At 65.3% G+C, this 16,285-nt stretch overlaps 1 protein-coding gene across 8 annotated transcripts; it reads right to left on the reverse strand.

The window, feature by feature from the left end:
* Positions 1 to 367: 367 nt before the first annotated feature.
* Positions 368 to 15,770, reverse strand: CAMK2B (calcium/calmodulin dependent protein kinase II beta). 8 transcript variants are annotated; one of them, XM_090125423.1, is made up of 20 exons: positions 15,529 to 15,770; positions 13,226 to 13,320; positions 12,937 to 12,996; positions 11,249 to 11,303; positions 10,940 to 11,005; positions 8,681 to 8,753; positions 8,411 to 8,513; positions 8,260 to 8,343; positions 7,343 to 7,437; positions 7,132 to 7,254; positions 6,971 to 7,054; positions 6,266 to 6,308; positions 5,924 to 5,992; positions 4,116 to 4,156; positions 3,952 to 4,023; positions 3,042 to 3,086; positions 2,793 to 2,841; positions 1,526 to 1,601; positions 1,355 to 1,449; positions 368 to 835 (listed from the first exon to the last, which is right to left on the reverse strand). In XM_090125423.1, the coding sequence occupies exons 1-20, from the start codon at positions 15,591 to 15,593 to the stop codon at positions 603 to 605; spliced, it is 1,626 nt and encodes a 541-aa protein (XP_089981549.1). In that variant the 5' UTR covers positions 15,594 to 15,770; the 3' UTR covers positions 368 to 602. The 8 variants fall into 8 exon arrangements, with proteins under 8 accessions (XP_089981549.1, XP_089981550.1, XP_031452884.1 ...); XM_090125424.1 differs by having other exon boundaries at positions 4,116 to 4,153; positions 15,529 to 15,768; XM_031597024.2 differs by lacking the exon at positions 5,924 to 5,992 and having other exon boundaries at positions 4,116 to 4,153; positions 15,529 to 15,769.
* Positions 15,771 to 16,285: the final 515 nt, after the last annotated feature.

The raw sequence follows: 16,285 nt of genomic DNA on the forward strand, positions 1-16,285 counted from the left end.
CAGAGCTACGGGCGGGAGCACTGGGTGGGGGTCGGGTCGGGTCGGGGGGGGGGGGGCACCGGCTGCTCCCGTGGGAATTCAAAAATAAAGAGCTCTCTCTATGTACAGGGACCCGGGGAGGGAAGGAGCGAAAGCGGAGTCCAAAGAACAACATCCACCACCAGCAACAGCGAAACTCCACAAGCACGGCCGGGGGGGGATCCGGGCAGCCCCCCCAGCCCGGCACAGACGGAGGAGGAGGGAGGGGGGACACCGCGGGCGTCCGCGTGCTCCGGCGGCCCCTCCGTGCCAACGGGTGCGTGGTTGGGGGAGGAAGAACGTACAGAGGGGAAGTGGGGGGGGGGCGATTTTTGAACGTTTTCCGTCGTTTTGTCTTTTTTTTTTTTTTTTTGTCTTTTTTTTTTCTGCAAACACAGGCACCGGGCGGAAGGGGGCCGGGGGGTGGGGGGGTGGGGGGCACAAGGCATGCGGACGCGCGTTCCGGGACCGCGGCACCCGGCCGGCGGCTCGGCCTCGGTGGGGGTCTCGGGGTGGGCTGACGGGGCCGGGGGTGCTCGGAGGGGTCCGGAGGCGGCGGGACCCACCCCGGGCCGCCCTCACCTTCACTGGAGGGGGGCGACGGGGGCCCCCGAGCCGTGGAAGTGGACGTTCTGCCACTTGCCGTCGCGGCGGTGCCACACGCGCGTCTCCTCCGACTGGCTGGTGCGCGGGCGGCCCTGCGCGTCCAGGTACTGCGTCAGGCGGATGTAGGCGATGCACGCCGCGTCCTCCCCGATGACGTGAACGTGGGGGTTCAGGATGGTCGTGTGGATCGGTTTGTTGTTCTTGGACAGCACTGCGGGGCGGCAGCGTCAGCGCGGGGCGGCGGTACGGGGCGTGGGGACAGGGATACAAGTGGGGGGGGAAGGGATGCAGGCAAAGGGAAGGGATGAAGGAGGGAAGGGGTGCAGGAAGGGGTGCAGAAATGAGAGGATACGGAAGGGAAGGGAGGCGGGAAGGGATGCAGGAAGGGAGGGATGTGGTCAGGAAATGGGTGCAGGGACGGATGCAGGATAGGAAGGATGCAGGAGGGAAGGAGTGCAGGCAAAAGAAAGGGATGCAGGAAGAGAGGGGATGCAGAGAGGGAAGGGGTGCAGGAAGGAAAGGATTCAGTAAGAGAAGGGATGCAGGAAGGGATGCAGGAAGGAAGGGAGGTGGGTGAAGGGAAGGAAGGAAGGTGAGAATGCAGGCAGGGATGCAGGCAGAGCCAGCAAGAGACAGGTGGACGACAGGCAGGCACTGACAGACAGATAGACAGGGCAGGACAGGCAGGAATGGAGGCGAGGGCAGCAGCCGCGCAGCCGCAGGCACTCACGGTTCTCGAAGTAGAAGCGGTGGAAGTCCATGCCCTCCACCAGGTTACCCAGCGCTTCGGGCTCGAAGGAGGTGAGCCCCGGGTCGCAGATCTTCCTGCAAAGCGCTGCGTCAGCCTCAGCCCCGCCCCCCGATCCCTCCCCCCCACACTCCCCCTCCCGACCCCACTCACGCGTAGGCCTCGAAGTCCCCGTTGTTGACGGCCTCGATGAGCTGCTCTGTGATCTTAATGATCTCCTGCTTGCGGGCTGCGGGGACAGCAGGGTCACGGGCACGGCCCGGGGGGGGGACACGACACAACAAAGGGGCCGGGGACGGGCGGACACAAAGACCATGAGGACACATGGACAGACGCACAGCATGGGGACAGACCAACCCCTGAGCCGGACATGTGGATGATGAGGACGTGGGGACAGACACACGGACCTTGAGGACACAGAGGGGATGCTGCACACCCTGCTCCCAGTGCACTCCGACATCCCAGTGCCATCCTGCTGCACTCTACCACATCCCAGTTCCGACCCAGTGCACCTCGCTGACATCCCAGTGCCAACCAACTCCATCCCGGTGACATTCCAGTACGTCCCAGTGTGGCTCAGTGCCTCCCACACCACCCCTGTGCACCCCAGTGACATTCCAATGCAGTGCATCACCGCCCCTTTGCTTCCCAGTGCCACCCAAACTGGACACCCCAGCACACCTCCACATATTCAGTGCCAGCCTGCTGTGCCCCAGTTCCATTCCAGCGCACCTCAACACATCCCAGGCCCATCCCAGTACACTGCAGCACCATTCTATCACTTCCCAGCACTCCTCAGTGCCACCCCAGTGCATCCCAGTGCTGTCTCCGAGGGTCCCAGTGCATTCCCATGCCACCTCACTGCAGCCAGTTGCATTTTGATGCCATTCCAGTGCATCCCAGTGCCATTCCAATGCAATCACAATGCATCCTAGCACCATTCCAGTGCATCCCAGTGCCACCCCAATGCATCCTAGCACCATTCCAGTGCATCCCAGTGCCACCTCAACGCACATTAGTGTCTCCAGCTCCATCCCAGAACATCCCAGTGCCATTCTGATGCATCTTAGTGCATCCTAGCTCCATTCCAGTGCATCCCAGCATCATTCCAATATATCCCAGTGCCATTCCAATGCATCTCGGTGCAATTTCAGTGCCATTCCAGTGCATCCTGGCTCTATAACAGTACATCCCAGCCCTCCTAGCTTTATCCCAGCACAAACCACTGCCATTCCAGTGCATCCCAGTGTCTCCTAGCTTCATCCCAGTGCCATTCCAGTGCATCCTAATGCATCCTAGCTCCAATCCAGTGCACCCCAGTTCTGTTCCAGTATATCCCAGTGCCATTCCAGTGCATCCTAGCTCCACTCTAATGCAACTCAGTGCCCCCAGTGCCCCCTCCCTCCCATGTCCCCATCACCTTTGGTGTCCTCATCCTCGATGGTGGTGTTGGTGCTGTCGGACGACTCCTGTCGGCGGGGGGGGGCAGCGGTGCGGGGGGAGAGACAGAGGGGTGGGGGGGTCAGCACCCATTTTGGGGGGAGGGAGGGAACCACGCGCCCCGGCCGTGGGGGTGACGCCTCCCTGGGACCACCGGGAGCCCCCAGCCCCGAACAGATGGGAGATGGGGGGAGGATGGAGGCGGAAAGCGGAGGGGGGGCAGCAATACCTTAATGCCGTCCGCGGGGTTATGAATTACGGTAGTTTGAGGCTCCTACAGGAGAAGGAAGAGAGACAGAGGAGGAGGAGAGAGGGGGAGGAAGGAGGCGAGGAGAGACCAGAGCACAGCGGCATGGGGGGGGGGGGGAGAAGGGCGGGGGGCACGCGGACGGGGGCACAGACCCACAGCGGGTGGGGAGGGCGGGGGGGGGAGAGAAGCAGAGAGTCGTTAGTCCAGCAAAGCGACATGGTTTAATTGAGAGAGAGTGAGGAGAGGGGGAAAAAGAGGGGGGGGAGGGAGGCCACGTCTTGCACCCACCGTGCGCAGCGCCCGCATCCTGAGCCCACTGCTCTGACCTGGAGGTGGGGGGGCTCTGCACCCACCGCTCTGACCCACACAGAGCCCCGTGCCCGCTTTCCATACCCACCTTGCCATCCTGGGGCCCCCCTTGTGCCTTCAGGTCCCCGCACCCACCCGGCGCCCCCAACCCCCACCATGTTGACCGACACTCTTTCACTCCAGCAACCGGGTCGGGACGCATCCTGCACCCACCGTCCCATCGGGGTCCTGGTGCCGCCGTCCCACGTCCGTGCCCACATCCTTCCCCCCCGGCCCCGTTCCCCCCCCCCGTTCCGTCCCTCACCAGCAGCTCCTGGCGCCGTCCCCGCGTCGCTCCCGCACCCACCTGCCCCAGAGCTGCCTCTGCGCCCACATCCTGCACCCACCGTGCTGGGGGGGCTGTGAGCGCCGCGACGCTTTGGGGGCACTTACTTACTGCTGGGGGGGGTTGTCCCTGCCCCCCCCGCTTTCCCCACTCCGTGACCGGCCGTGCCGCTGGCGAGCATGGCGATGGATGCGATGGGATGGAGGGATGGAGGGGGGGGCGTGGGGTGGGGGTTTGTGTGGGGGGGGCACCTACCAGCGCTGCGGGTGGCAGTGTCCCTTTGGGGCTGGTGACGCCGGCGCTGCCTTTGGTGCTGTTGGTCTGGGGCTGCGGGGACGGATGTGGGGGGGTCAGCGATGGCTGCTTGAGGGGGGGTCTCCCCCTTTGTGACCCCCGCCCCCCACCCCTCGTCCCCTCACCTTGACGCCGTCAGCCTTCTTGTTGAGCAGGCTCTTAGCTGCTGCGGAGGAGAAAGCGGAGGGTCAGCGCTGTGACCCCCCATGGGGACAGGGCCACCGTCCCCTCCCGTCCCGGGGGGGCACCGGGGGGGCACAGCGGGGGCCGGGGGTTGGCTTACCTTGGAGAAATGCAGAGAGGAAAGCGAGAGAGAGAGAGAGAGAGAGAAGGGGGCGAGAGAGAGAGGAGGGGGGGGCGGGGGGAAAAAGGGGGAAAAGGGAAAAACAAAACAGAAAAACACAAAAATCGTCTCTGAGCACAGGCAGCGGCCCCGGACCCCGCAAACCGTGCAGGGGGGGCACCGGGACGTGGGGCGGCCGCCCCTCCTGGCCTGACCTATGTGGGGTGGGGGGGTGCACGGCACGGGGGGGACCGTGCTACTGTGTCCCCCCCTCCAGCGCCGGTGTCACCTGTGGGCGTCCTCAGCTCCGTCCTCACCGGGCGGTGTCGGGGATGGCAGCGCCGGGGTGGGGGGGGTGGTCAGTGCGGGACCCATTTGGCGGGTGGGTGGGGGGACGGGGAAGGGCGGGGGGGGACACGGGGACACCCACGTGGCACAGCCGTGTCCCCGGGGTGCGGGCCCTCCTCGGGAAGCGGGCTGGGGGCTGCGGCGCTGGGGTTCGGGGTCTAAACCAGAGCCATCGGGAGGGTCCCCGGGGGGGGCTCGCTGGCTGTGGGGGGGTTTAAGACCCGCCGAGTGTTTCGCGGCACCACAAACACCGGCTGCAGCGCAACGGGGCCGTGCGGGCATACTGCAGCGCAGCCCCCAGAGGGGAATGCAGCCCCGCATGCGGCAGTGCAGCCCCCTCCCATGTGCTTGCAAGAAGCCCCTCCCCCCCATGCAGCGACACCGCTTCCCCCATGCACGGGTGCAGCCCCCATGCAGCAGTGCAGCCCCCCCTGCAGCAGAGCAATGCTGTGGGATGGAGCAGCAGCCACGGTGTCGGCACAGCCCCAAACGTAGGGGGGGAGGTTGGCTCTGAAATTCTCTCTGACCCCTCCCCCCATCCCACCGTGTGCCATCGGGTGATGGGTGCTACGATGGGTGCTGGGGGCCATGGGGGTGCCACAGTGGGTCCTGGCAGGGGGCTGGGGGCCATTGGGGGTCCCAGGTGTCACCGTGGGTGCCAGGTGCCGCAGGGCTTCCAGCTACCGCAGGGGTCCCTGGTGACACCGAAGGTCCCAGGTGACACAGGGGGGTCTTGGGTACCAAAGGGGTGCCGGTACCACGAGGGTCCCCATGTGCCAAGGGGATGCCATGTACCATGGGGGTCCCAGGTGACACAGGGGTCCTGGGTGACGTGGGGGTCCCACGTGCCATAGGGATGCCATATACCATGGGGGTCCCAGGTGACATGGGGGTCCCAAGTACCATGAGCATCCTGGGTGCCATGGGGGTCCTGGGTGACACAAGAGGTTTTGGGTCCCACGGCACTGTGGCACAGGGAGCACTCCCAGCCCACGGCCCCATGCACCCCACGCAGCCCAGGCGTGGGGACACAAGCGGTGACGGGGACACCGTGTGCCAGCGGGGCGGGGGGGAGGGGAGACACCTCCCTCCCCAAGAGCAGCCGGGGGGGGGGAGGACAGGGACAGGCAAAGAGGTGGACAGGCAGACAGGTGGGGGGGTCCCATGCGTGCGATGCCATTCCCGAGGAGGGACCCCGAGCCTGGAGGGGGAGGAAGAGGAGGAAAAGGAGGAGAAGGAGGAGTGGGGTGGGGGGGGACCAGAGGCAAGCGGGCGGCACGGGGGGGACCGTGCGGCGTCTACCTTGTTCCACCAGCCCCAGGGGGGCCGCGGCGGCCGACATGGAGGGAGGCGCGGTGGTCTGTCTGCCCACTGCGGGGCGGGCAGCGAGAGGAGAGAAAGGAAGCGACCCCGTTAGGTGGGCACGGGGCGGGAGCCCCTGCTGGGGGTGACCCCCACGTCGCCTCCTGGGTTCCCCCCCCCAGACCCGTTACCGCACGGCGCGGCCGTCCTCGCGTCAAAATGGGGTTGGGGGAGTTTGGAGGGAGGGGGGAAAGAGAGAAAGAGAGCGGCAGCGAGCGGGGCCAGGCCCGGGGACGCGGGGGGGTGGTGAGGCGTCCCGGGGCCGGGAGGGGGGGGGCTCACCTGAGAAGTTCCGGGTGGCCAGCATGGTGGTGAGGATCGCGCCCTGCAATGGCAGCGGGTCAGCGCGGCACCGCGTGGCACCGGAACACGGGGGGCATTGGGACAGGGAGGTAACGGGATAGGGGAGTAGCAGCGGGGTGAGAGGGTGGCAATGGGATACGGGGGTGGCATTGGGATATGGCTGGGAAGGCACAGGGACAGCCCAGGACACCACTGGGGGACAGGGGAGGACTGTAACAAAGCCAGGTGACACTGTGACACGGTCAGGGTGACACCGCAGCACAGACAGGACACAGCTGTGGTGGCAGTGTGGGACACGGGGCAGCACCAGGACATGGGTGGGATGGGGCCGGGGACAAAATCGGGTACTGGGACATCCCAAAAGGGCACTGTGGGACGCAGTGGAGCAAAGGGACGTGGCCAGGGAGGGAGTGGGGAATAAAGCCCTGGGATGTGGCTGCAGTCGGACCGGGACATCCTGGGATGGGATCGGGGAGATGGGACAGCGCCAGGGTGGGACTGAGGGACGTGGGAAGGTGTGGGGACATGGCCATGGCAGGATGGGGACATGGCTGTGATGGAATGGAGCCGTGGTCATAATGGGATGGGGACGCAGCCGTGGTGGGAAGAGGACACGGCTGCGGTGGGACTGTGGGGACGCAGCAGGCTGGGAATGGGATGTGCTGGGATGGGACCCCAACCCACCTTCAGCTTCCTGCGGGCGTTGAACTTCTTCAGGCACTCCACCGTCTCCTGTCTGTGCATCATGGAGGCCACGGTGGAGCGTTGCTGCGGGGACAGCGGGGTCAGCAGGGAGCGCATCCCACAGGGACGGTGTGGGGCGGGGGCGGGGGGGGCACACTTACGCAGACCCACGGGTGTTTGAGGGCCTCGTGGGCGGTGATGCGCTTGGCGGGGTTGATGGTCAGCATCTGGTTGATGAGGTTCTTGGCTTCGGGGGTGACCGTGTCCCACTCGGGGGAGGGGAACTGCGGGGACACAGCGGGACGGGGCGGGGAGGGGGCGGCTGCGACCCTCTGTCCCCGTGGGGGGGTCCGGGGGTAACGGCGCACTCACGTCGTAGGCGCCCGCCTTGATCTGCTGGTACAGCTTGTGCTGGTCCTCGTCCCAGAAGGGCGGGTATCCCACCAGCAGGATGTATAGGATCACCCCTGTGCCACACTGACATCAGCCTGACTGGCACTGGGGGGCAGGGATGGGGGGTGGGATGGGAGCAGTGGGGATTGGGATGGGGACTGGGAGGGGGGGTCAGTAAAGATTGCAATGGGATCAGCGTGGGGACTGGGATGGAACCAGTATGGGAACTGGGATGGTGGTCAATATGGAGACAGGGGTGGGCATCAGTATAAACTGGAATGAGATCGGTATGGGAACTGGGATGGGAACCAGTATAAACCACAACAGGACCAGAATAAACTAATGGGATCAGTGTGGGGACCAGGACTGGGACCAGTGTGCAGACTGGGAAAGGGACTGGGATGGGAGTCAGTGAGGACTGGGATTGGGGATTGGGATGGGAGGTTGGTGGGGATGGGGATCAGTGCAGACTGGAATGGAACCAGTATGGGGACTGGGGAGGGGAACAGTATAAACTGCAATGGGAGCGGTGCGAGGACTGGGATGGGGACCACGATGGGACCGGGGTGGGAATCCCTCTGGGGACATGGGTGGGGACCGGGATAAAGACTGTGATGGGGACCAGTACAGATTGGAACGGGTCCAGTATGGGGACTGGGATGGAACCAGTGTGGGATCAGGATGGGGATCAGAATAAACTGGAATAGGATGAGCAAGGGGATCGGGATGGAACCAGAATGGGGACGGAGACGGGAAGGGGACCGGGATGGAATGGATTGGAACGGGGACAGGACGGAGGGGATGAGAGTGGGGACAGGAGGGATGGGGATGGGACGGAGGCTATGGGGACAGGTGGGGGTCCCAGGGTCAGGCCGGGGGTCCCGCAGCGCCCTTACCACAGGCCCAGATGTCCACGGGTTTGCCGTAGGCCTCCTTGCGCAGCACCTCGGGGGACAGGTAGCCGGGCGTGCCGGCGAAGCCTGGCGGGGGCAGGGGCTGAGCGGGGGGCTGGGGCTGCGGGGGGGGCTTTGGGAGGGGGTCACTCACCGAACCAGGCCTGCTGATCGCCCTGCACCTCGATGGCCAGCCCAAAGTCGGCCAGCTTCACTGCCGCGCCCTTGCACTTGCTGGCCAGCAGGAGGTTCTCCGGCTGCGGGGAGGGATGGGGGACGGCCCCACATCGTCACCCCACAACATCACATCACATCACCACTCCACATCACCGCCCCATGGCCAGCGTGTGTAGGGCAGGTTGCCCCCCTACCCCCAGAGATGCAGACCCGAAGGACGCAGAGGAACGGAGGGGGGTGCGCTCACCTTGAGGTCTCTGTGCACGACCCCCATTTGGTGACAGTGCAGGACGGCCTCCAGGATCTGCTGGATGCAGTGGCTGCGGGCAAACAGCCCAGGGGTCAGCAGGCACTGCCAGCCCCAGACCCACCCCACTGTGGGGGCACAGCGACCCCCAACCCCGACCCTAACCCTGAGCCTAACCCTGACCCCAAACCATAGCCCTAACCCTGAGCCTAACCCCAAACCCTTATTCTTTTACCCGACCCCTAACCCTAAAGCCTAAATGCAAATCACAACCCTAGCCCCAAACCCCAATTCAAACCTTGACCCCTTTACCCTGACCCTAACTCTAAACCATTACCTTAACACTGACCCTGCATCCTGACCCCAAATCATAACCCTAACCCTGACCCCAAACTATAAGCCTAGCCCTCATCCTAAACTTAAACTCTGACCCCAAACCATAACCCTAATCTTCACACCAACCCTGTATCATGATCCTACCCCAAATCCTGACCCTACCCAAATCCTGACCCAAACCAACCTTAACCTTTACCCTAACCCTGACCTTATCCCTAAACCAGGACCCGTAGCCCCGACCCCATACCCTGACCTCAAACCCTCACCCTAACCCTGACGCTAACCCCAAACCCTGACCCAAACCCACTCAGCCCCACTGTGCTGCACACATGGGCACTCCCCATCGTGCCCCAAGGAGAGCTGGGGGTGGGGAAGTTGGGGGGGGGATGGGACACCGGGTGCCACTGTGCGCCCCCCCCATTGCTGGGGACCCCCAGACAGGACGGACAGGGAGCAGGAGGGCGATGAGACGAGACAAGAGAGGGAGGAGCGGGAGATGAGAGCTGAAATGGGGGTGAATGGGGCACCGGGGTGTGGGGGGGGGAATGGGGGGCGACCTCCCCACAGTTTATAATTTTTGTGGTTTTTTTTAATTATTACTTTTGGAGGGGGAGTGGGGAGGGGCCAAAAAAAGTGTTTTTTTAATTTTTTTTTTCTTTTTTTTTTTAAGGGGGAAATTGGAGAAAGGAGGAGGAAGCCCCAAAGTGGGGGTGCGGCGAGGGGAGCGCGAGGCTCCGGCTGGGTGGGGGGCACAGCCCCCCCCGGACCCCCTCCCCATTTATACTGACCTGCAGCTGCCTGTGCGCAAAGGCAAAGTGATGGGTGTGAGAAACGCGTGCTAATAGCTCATGGACACAGTGACTGCAAAACAAAACGGGGGGCGGGGGGCAGCGGGATGGGGCGAGATGGGGGCCACGGGGTGGGGTGGGTGGGGGCAGGTTTGGGGGTGAGGGGGCAGGTTAGGGCACGGGGGGCAGGTTTGGGGTTATAGAATAGGTATGGGGGTGGGTTAGGGCATGTGGGGCAGGTAGGGGGTGATGGGGAAGATTGGGGGGAAGTATGGGATCAAGGGGGCAGGGGAGCAGGTTAGGGGTTATAAAGTCGGTATGGGGCAGGTTTAAGGGGCAGGAGGCAAGTGAGGAGGGCAGGGATGGGGTTGAAGGGAGTCAGGGGGCAGGGATGGGGAGATGGATTGGGTTTAAAGGGAGGGAGGTAGGGGTGGTAGGTATAGGGTTGAGAGGGGCGGGGGGCAGATGGGGGGGTGTGAGGCAGGGCCGGGGGTATGGAGCAGTTATGGGAGCAGGTTAGGTTATGGGGCAGGCAGGGGGTTAGCAGGGCAGGTGACAGATTATGGGGCAGGCGGGGGGGAAAGGAGCAGGTATAGGGTTGGGGGGCAGTGAGGCGTGTGGGAATAAGGGATTGAAGGAGGCAAAACATGGGGAAGGGGGAGCCGGGGGGGTGGAGGGCGTGGGGAGCAGCGAGCGGAGGGGCAGCGGTGGGACAGACAGAGAGACACATGGACGGACACACGGACACGCACAGAGCGACGCGTGATGGGAGACGGGGGGAGGGGGTAAAGGGGAGGGGGACAAAGGAACGGGGACGGGGTCAGGGAGTGAGGGGGGGGGGAACGGGGGGAGATGGGGGGGAACGAGAGAGGGGGAGAAACAATGTTGTGAAAGCCCAGAGACCACGGGGACGGGCACACGGCGGCACACAGGGCAGCACCGGCACGGGGGGGGGGGGAACACGGGGGGCCCCGAAGCGGGATGGAGCCGAGGGGTGGAGGGGGGGGGTGGGGAAGGGGGGGTTACGGGCACAGCCCCCACCCCCGCAGCGGGGTGTCTCGGCCCCTCCCCCACCCCCACCCCGTGCCGGCCCCGCTGCTGCCCCCCCCGCAGCGCCTGGGGCCGGGGGGCTCACCTGGCGTCCGCCTCGCTGTAGTACTCCCGGGCCACGATGTCCTCGAACAGCTCCCCGCCTGTCACCCTGCGGGGCACACAGCGCCGCGGGCACCGCGCCATCAGCCCCTGCAGAGCCCACCTGGGACCCCCAACCCCCCCCCCCGGGGACATCACCCCTCAGGGACCCCCCGTCCCCCCCCTCGCTGACCCCATTTGGGGACATCACCCCTGTGGACACCCCCCTGAGGAGCCCACTGAACACGCCCCCGGGGACCCCCACCTTAGGGACCCCCACTTAGGTACCCCCCCGGGGACGCCCCGCACTCACAGGTCAAACACGAGGTAGTGGAAGCCCTCCTCCGAGATGCTGTCGTGGAGCCGCACTGCGGGGACAGGGACAGGCTGAGGGGACAGCAGGTGGCACCCAACACCCCCCACGTGCCGCCCAGCAGCCCCTATATGTCACCCAGCGGGTGGCACCCAGTGAGTCCCCCAGCAGCACCCAGCATGCCCTCAGTATCCCCAGAGTGTCCCCATGGCACCCAGCAGCACTTGGGTGTCCTCACATGTCACCCAGCACTTCCTCAGGTGGCACCTAATGTGTCACCAAGTGCCACCAGGTGTCACCCCATACGTTCCCAGCTGTCCCCAAGCTGGTGTCCGTAAGTGCCACCCAGCAGCACCCAGGTGCCACCTGGCCTGTCCCCACGTGCCACCCACGTGCCAACCAGCTGACCCGAGTGCCACCCTGGTGACCACAAGTGTCATCCAGCAGTCCCCAGTTGCTGCCCCCCACCACCAGGTGCAACCTGGTGTCCCCAGTAGCACCCCCAGGTGCCACCCGGCCTGCCCAGAAGTGTCACCCAGGTGCCACTCAGCTATTCCAAGTGCCACTTGTTTCTCTAAGTACCACCCAGTAGCACCCAGGTGTCACCTCACACCTCCAGGTGCCACCTGGTGTCCCCAGCAGCACCCCCAGGTGCCACCCTGTGCCACCCAGCTGTCCCCAGGCGCCACCTGGTGTCCATAAGTGTCACCCAGCAGCACCCAGATGCCACCCAGCCTGTCCTCAAGTGTCACCCAGGTGCCACCTTGTGTCCACAAAACCCCCCAGCAGTACCCAGGTGCCACCTGGCCTGTTCCCAAGTGTCACCCAGGTGCCACCCTGGTGTCCATAAGTGCCACCCAGCAGTACCCAGGTGCCACCCTACAACTCCAGGTGCCACCCAATTGTCCCCAGGCACCACTTGATATCCATAAATGCTACCCAGCAGTACTCAGGTGCCACTCAGCATGTTCCCAAGTGTCATCCAGGTGCCACCCAGGTGTCCATAACTGCCACTCCTCAGCACTGAGGTGCCACCCCACACCCCCAGTTGCCAGCCAGCCGTCCCCAGGCACCACCTGATGTCCCCAGCAGCACCAAGTTTCTACCTTACACCCTTAGGTGCCACCCAGTTGTCCCCAGGTGCCACCTGGTGTCCATAAATGCCACCCAAGCTGCACACAGATGTCACCCAGCCTGTCTCCAAGCGTCACCCAGGTGCCACCCAGCTGTTCCCTCACTGTCACTGCCCCCAGCCTAAGTGCCACCCTATTGTCCGTAAGTGTCACCCAGCTGTCCCCAGGCGCCACCTGGTGTCCATAAGTGTCACCCAGCAGCACCCAGCTGCCACCCAGCCTGTCCTCAAGTGTCACCCAGGTGCCACCCAGCTGCCCCCAGATCCCACCCAGCTGCCCCCAGGTGCTACCCCAACGCCACCCAACTGTCCCCATGCTATCCATAGCACTGTCACTTGCTATCCATAAATGCCACCTAGCAGTACCCAGGTGCCACCTGGCCTGTCCCCAGTTGCCACCCAGGTGTCACTCTGTAGCACCGAGGTGCCACTTCCACCCCCAGGTGCCACCCAGCTGTCCCCCAGTTGCCCATAACTGTCACCCAGCAGCATCCAGGTGCCACCCCACACCCCCAGGTGTCCCCAAATGCCACCCAGCCATCCCCACCCTGCTCACCGATGTTGGAGTGTTTCAGGAGCCGGCAGATGCGTGCCTCCCTCTCCAGCTTCTGGTGGTCTGGGCACAGTGAGAGCCACCGCCGTCACCTCACTGTCACTGCCCCCAGCCCAACCCTCAGCCCCCCTCCACTGCTCACACACAGTGCACACACAGTGCACACACACGCACACACACCCAGGGGCACAGTGGGGCAGCAGGATGGGACCAGGATGGGACAGCCCCGTGGGGCAGCAGCAGTGTCACAGCACAGGGGATGTGGGGCTGGGGGGGCCGTGGGGGGCCGTACCTCTGGCTGAGAGCTTCTTGGTGTTGATGATCTTGGCAGCGTACTCATGGCCGGTGCACAGCTTGACGCAGCGCCGGACCACCGAGAAAGCCCCCCTGGGGACAACGGGGACGCGCTCAGTGTCACCACCCCCCTCCCCCAGCACGGCCCCCCCAGTCCCCCCGACCCCCTCCCCATGACTCAGCACCCGCGGTCGTGACTCAGCGCAGGGTGAACCCCAGTACCTGGGGGGGAGGAGGGCGGGGGGACACCCCGAACGCCCCCAAGCTATGGGGATTTGGGGAGGGGGGGGTGGCACAGTGTGGTGACAGTGTGAGGAGCGGGTGGCACGGTGGGGGGGTCGCGGCGGCGTGGGCAGCAGCCGGCACCCGCAGCACGTTGCCATGGGGACGGCGGAGGCCCGGATGGTGGTGGGGGTGGGCGCAGGGATAGCGGCCCCCCCAGGATTGGGGACAGCAATGCGGCCACCAACACCAGTGCCACCGCTCCCCCCACGGCACTGCTCAAGCTGTCCGTCCGTCCCCCCCCCCCCCCAAGCCAGGACAAGTGTCCCCACCCGGCGGCACCGTGCTCTGAATGGGGGTCACAGCCTTCTGGGGGGGGGGGGGGCGACACCCAAAGGGATCACAGTCCCCACTGCTGTGTCCTCACTGTGCCCCCCCTCGCACACACGGGGGGGCCCCCAAGGCCCTGTCACCACTGGGAGCCCCCCAGGGCCTGACCCCCCCACACACACCTGAGGGACGCAGGAGGTGACAGGGATAGCTGTACTCCCCCCCGCCCAGTGCCTCAGTTTCTCCACGGGGGGGCTGCAGGGCTGGGGGGGGATGCATGGCGCTGGCGGTGACACTGAGATGGGGAGGCAGCCCCGTTACCATGGCAACCAGGGATGGCTGCGGGTTGGGGATGGAGAGGCAGTACAGACCCCCCCCCCCCCAGTACCTCCAAGGGACCCCCCAAAATGAACCACCTGTACCGGGGGTCCAAAAGGCCTGGGGGGGGGGTCTAAGGGATGAGGGGGGTGGTCTTTAAGAATTGGGGTCCCTAAGGATTGGGGAAGGTCCAAGGGTGTTCAGAAAGGGGGGGTCTCAAAGGGTCTCAGGACCTTTTTAAGGACTGGGGGGGCCCCAAAAGGGTTGGCCCTGTATGGATCAGGGGGGCTGTGGGGAGTTATATAAGGCCCAGGAGAGGATGGGGGGGGCTGAAGGGGAGATAAGGTCTGGGGAGGGGGGTCTACAGAGATCTGAGGGGGTCTGTAAGGATGACAGCTGCAAAATGGGGGGTGGAGGACAAGGGGAACAGGGCAGGGAAGGGCAGGGAGCTGTAGGATCCAGGGGGGGCTGCAGGGAATGGGGGGAGCATGGGATCTGGGGGTGTTTATAGGGAATTGACGGGGTACAGGGAACAGGAGTTACATGATCCTGGACTGTAGGACTGGGGGGGCTGTGAGCATTAGGGGGGAGCTGGAAGGAGTGGGGAGACTTGAAGGGGGGGGCTTTATGGGAACCTAGGGGCTATAAGGACTGGGGGGGCTCTGTAGGAACTGAAGGGTCTGGGAGGAATGGGGTCTATAGGAAGTGGGGAGTTTATGGTCCAGAGGGGTCTGTAGGAACCTGAGGGCTATAGGGACTGGGGGGGCCAGAGAGGGGTCTGCGGGGATGGGGGATCTGCAGAACGTGGGGGAGTTGTAAGGACTGGGAGGGTTATGGAAGTGGGGGGTTCAGGGCTTTGTAGGGCAGGGAATGGATGGGTCTGTGAGGCCGGGGGGGCACCTATAGGGCTGCGGGGGCTATCTGCACTGGGAGGGGCTATAGGGACTGAGAGGGCTAAAGGGGCTGTGGGGTGCTAGGAGAAATGGGGGGGGATTATGGGGGCTGTGGGGGCGATACGGGGACTGTAAGGACTGGGGTTAGGATAAGGGGGGTTATGGGGGCTGGGGGGGCTGCAAGGAGCAGGGAAGCTGTGGGGGGACTATGGGGACGGGGGGGCTATAGGGGCTACGGTGGGCTATGCGGTATAGGGGGTATGGGGTATATGGGGGTATGGGGTAGCGGGGCGGCTGTGGGGGTCCCTGCGGGGGGGTCCCCATGGGGGGAGGGGGGGCTGGAGGGGGACAGGGCCGGTCCCGATGCGGGCGGGGCCGGAGGGGGGGGGGGGGGGGGGCCGGTACTACATTGGGGTCCCTATGGGGAGGGGGGGGGGCGGGTGTTTGGCTCCGAAATGCGTCACGGCTGCGGGGGGCCCCAACCCAGCCCCCCCCCCCCCAACAGCGGACCCCACATCCGCGCCGCGCCGGCCCTTACTTGCCGATCTCCTCGTAGAGCTGATACTCGTCGGTGAAGCGGGTGCAGGGCACGGTGGTGGCCATGCTGCTGCTGCCGCCCCGCGCCGCGCCGAGCGCTCTGAGCGCCCGCTCCGCTCCGTCCGCTGCTCTCGGCTCCGCTCGGCTCCGCTCGGCTCCGCTCGGCCCCGCCCGGCGCGGGGGGTGCGGGACGCGGAGAGGAGGAGGAGGAGGAGGAGGGGGAGGAAGGAGGGGGAGGCGCTGCCGCCCGGGGGAGGCTCCAGCCCGGGGCTGCCCCCCCCCGCCCACAGGGATCCCCCCCCCACCCCGCCCCAATCCCCGCCCCTCCGGAGCCCCCCCGTAAAGGCAGCTCGGGGCGTGCAGCCGGACGAGCCCGACCCCTCCCCAGACAGCCCCGTACCCGGACCCCCGCCTGTCCCAAATGCCCCCAAATCCAGACCCCCCCATCCATAAATACCCCCGTCACCGACCGCCCACCTCCAGAACCCCCCCCTCAAATACCCCCACACGAACCCCTCTCCATACGAACCTCCCACCCCAGGACCTCCTCCCACACGCCCCCTACCCACCCCCCCACCCCGACCCCCCACTCCCCCCCAGGTGCAACCCCCCCACTTTGTGCAACCCCCCCACCCTCACTCGCACCCCCCTCAGGACTCCCCCAAAACACGCGTGGGGATGGGGGGGGAACTCCCCAAATCCCCCCTCCATCCACGGGGGGACCCCCCTGAGCCCACCCAACGTTACGGGGGGGCGAC

Source organism: Phasianus colchicus, chromosome 27 (assembly GCF_987193195.1).
Source record: "Phasianus colchicus chromosome 27, bPhaCol1.hap1.1, whole genome shotgun sequence".
In the NCBI taxonomy this organism is placed as follows: domain Eukaryota; kingdom Metazoa; phylum Chordata; class Aves; order Galliformes; family Phasianidae; genus Phasianus; species Phasianus colchicus.

What these genes read in the sequence shown, in the direction of transcription:
- CAMK2B (XM_090125423.1), bottom strand. Translation starts at nt 15,593, where the DNA reads ATGGCCACCACCGTGCCCTGCACCCGCTTCACCGACGAGTATCAGCTC. An exon ending in CAAGAAGCTCTCAGCCAGAG is followed by an intron (nt 12,997 to 13,225) that starts GTACGGCCCCCC and finishes CACTGTGCCCAG; the next exon opens with ACCACCAGAAGCTGGAGAGG. An exon ending in CACTGCCACCCGCAGCGCTG is followed by an intron (nt 3,087 to 3,951) that starts GTAGGTGCCCCC and finishes CTTCTCCTGTAG; the next exon opens with GAGCCTCAAACTACCGTAAT.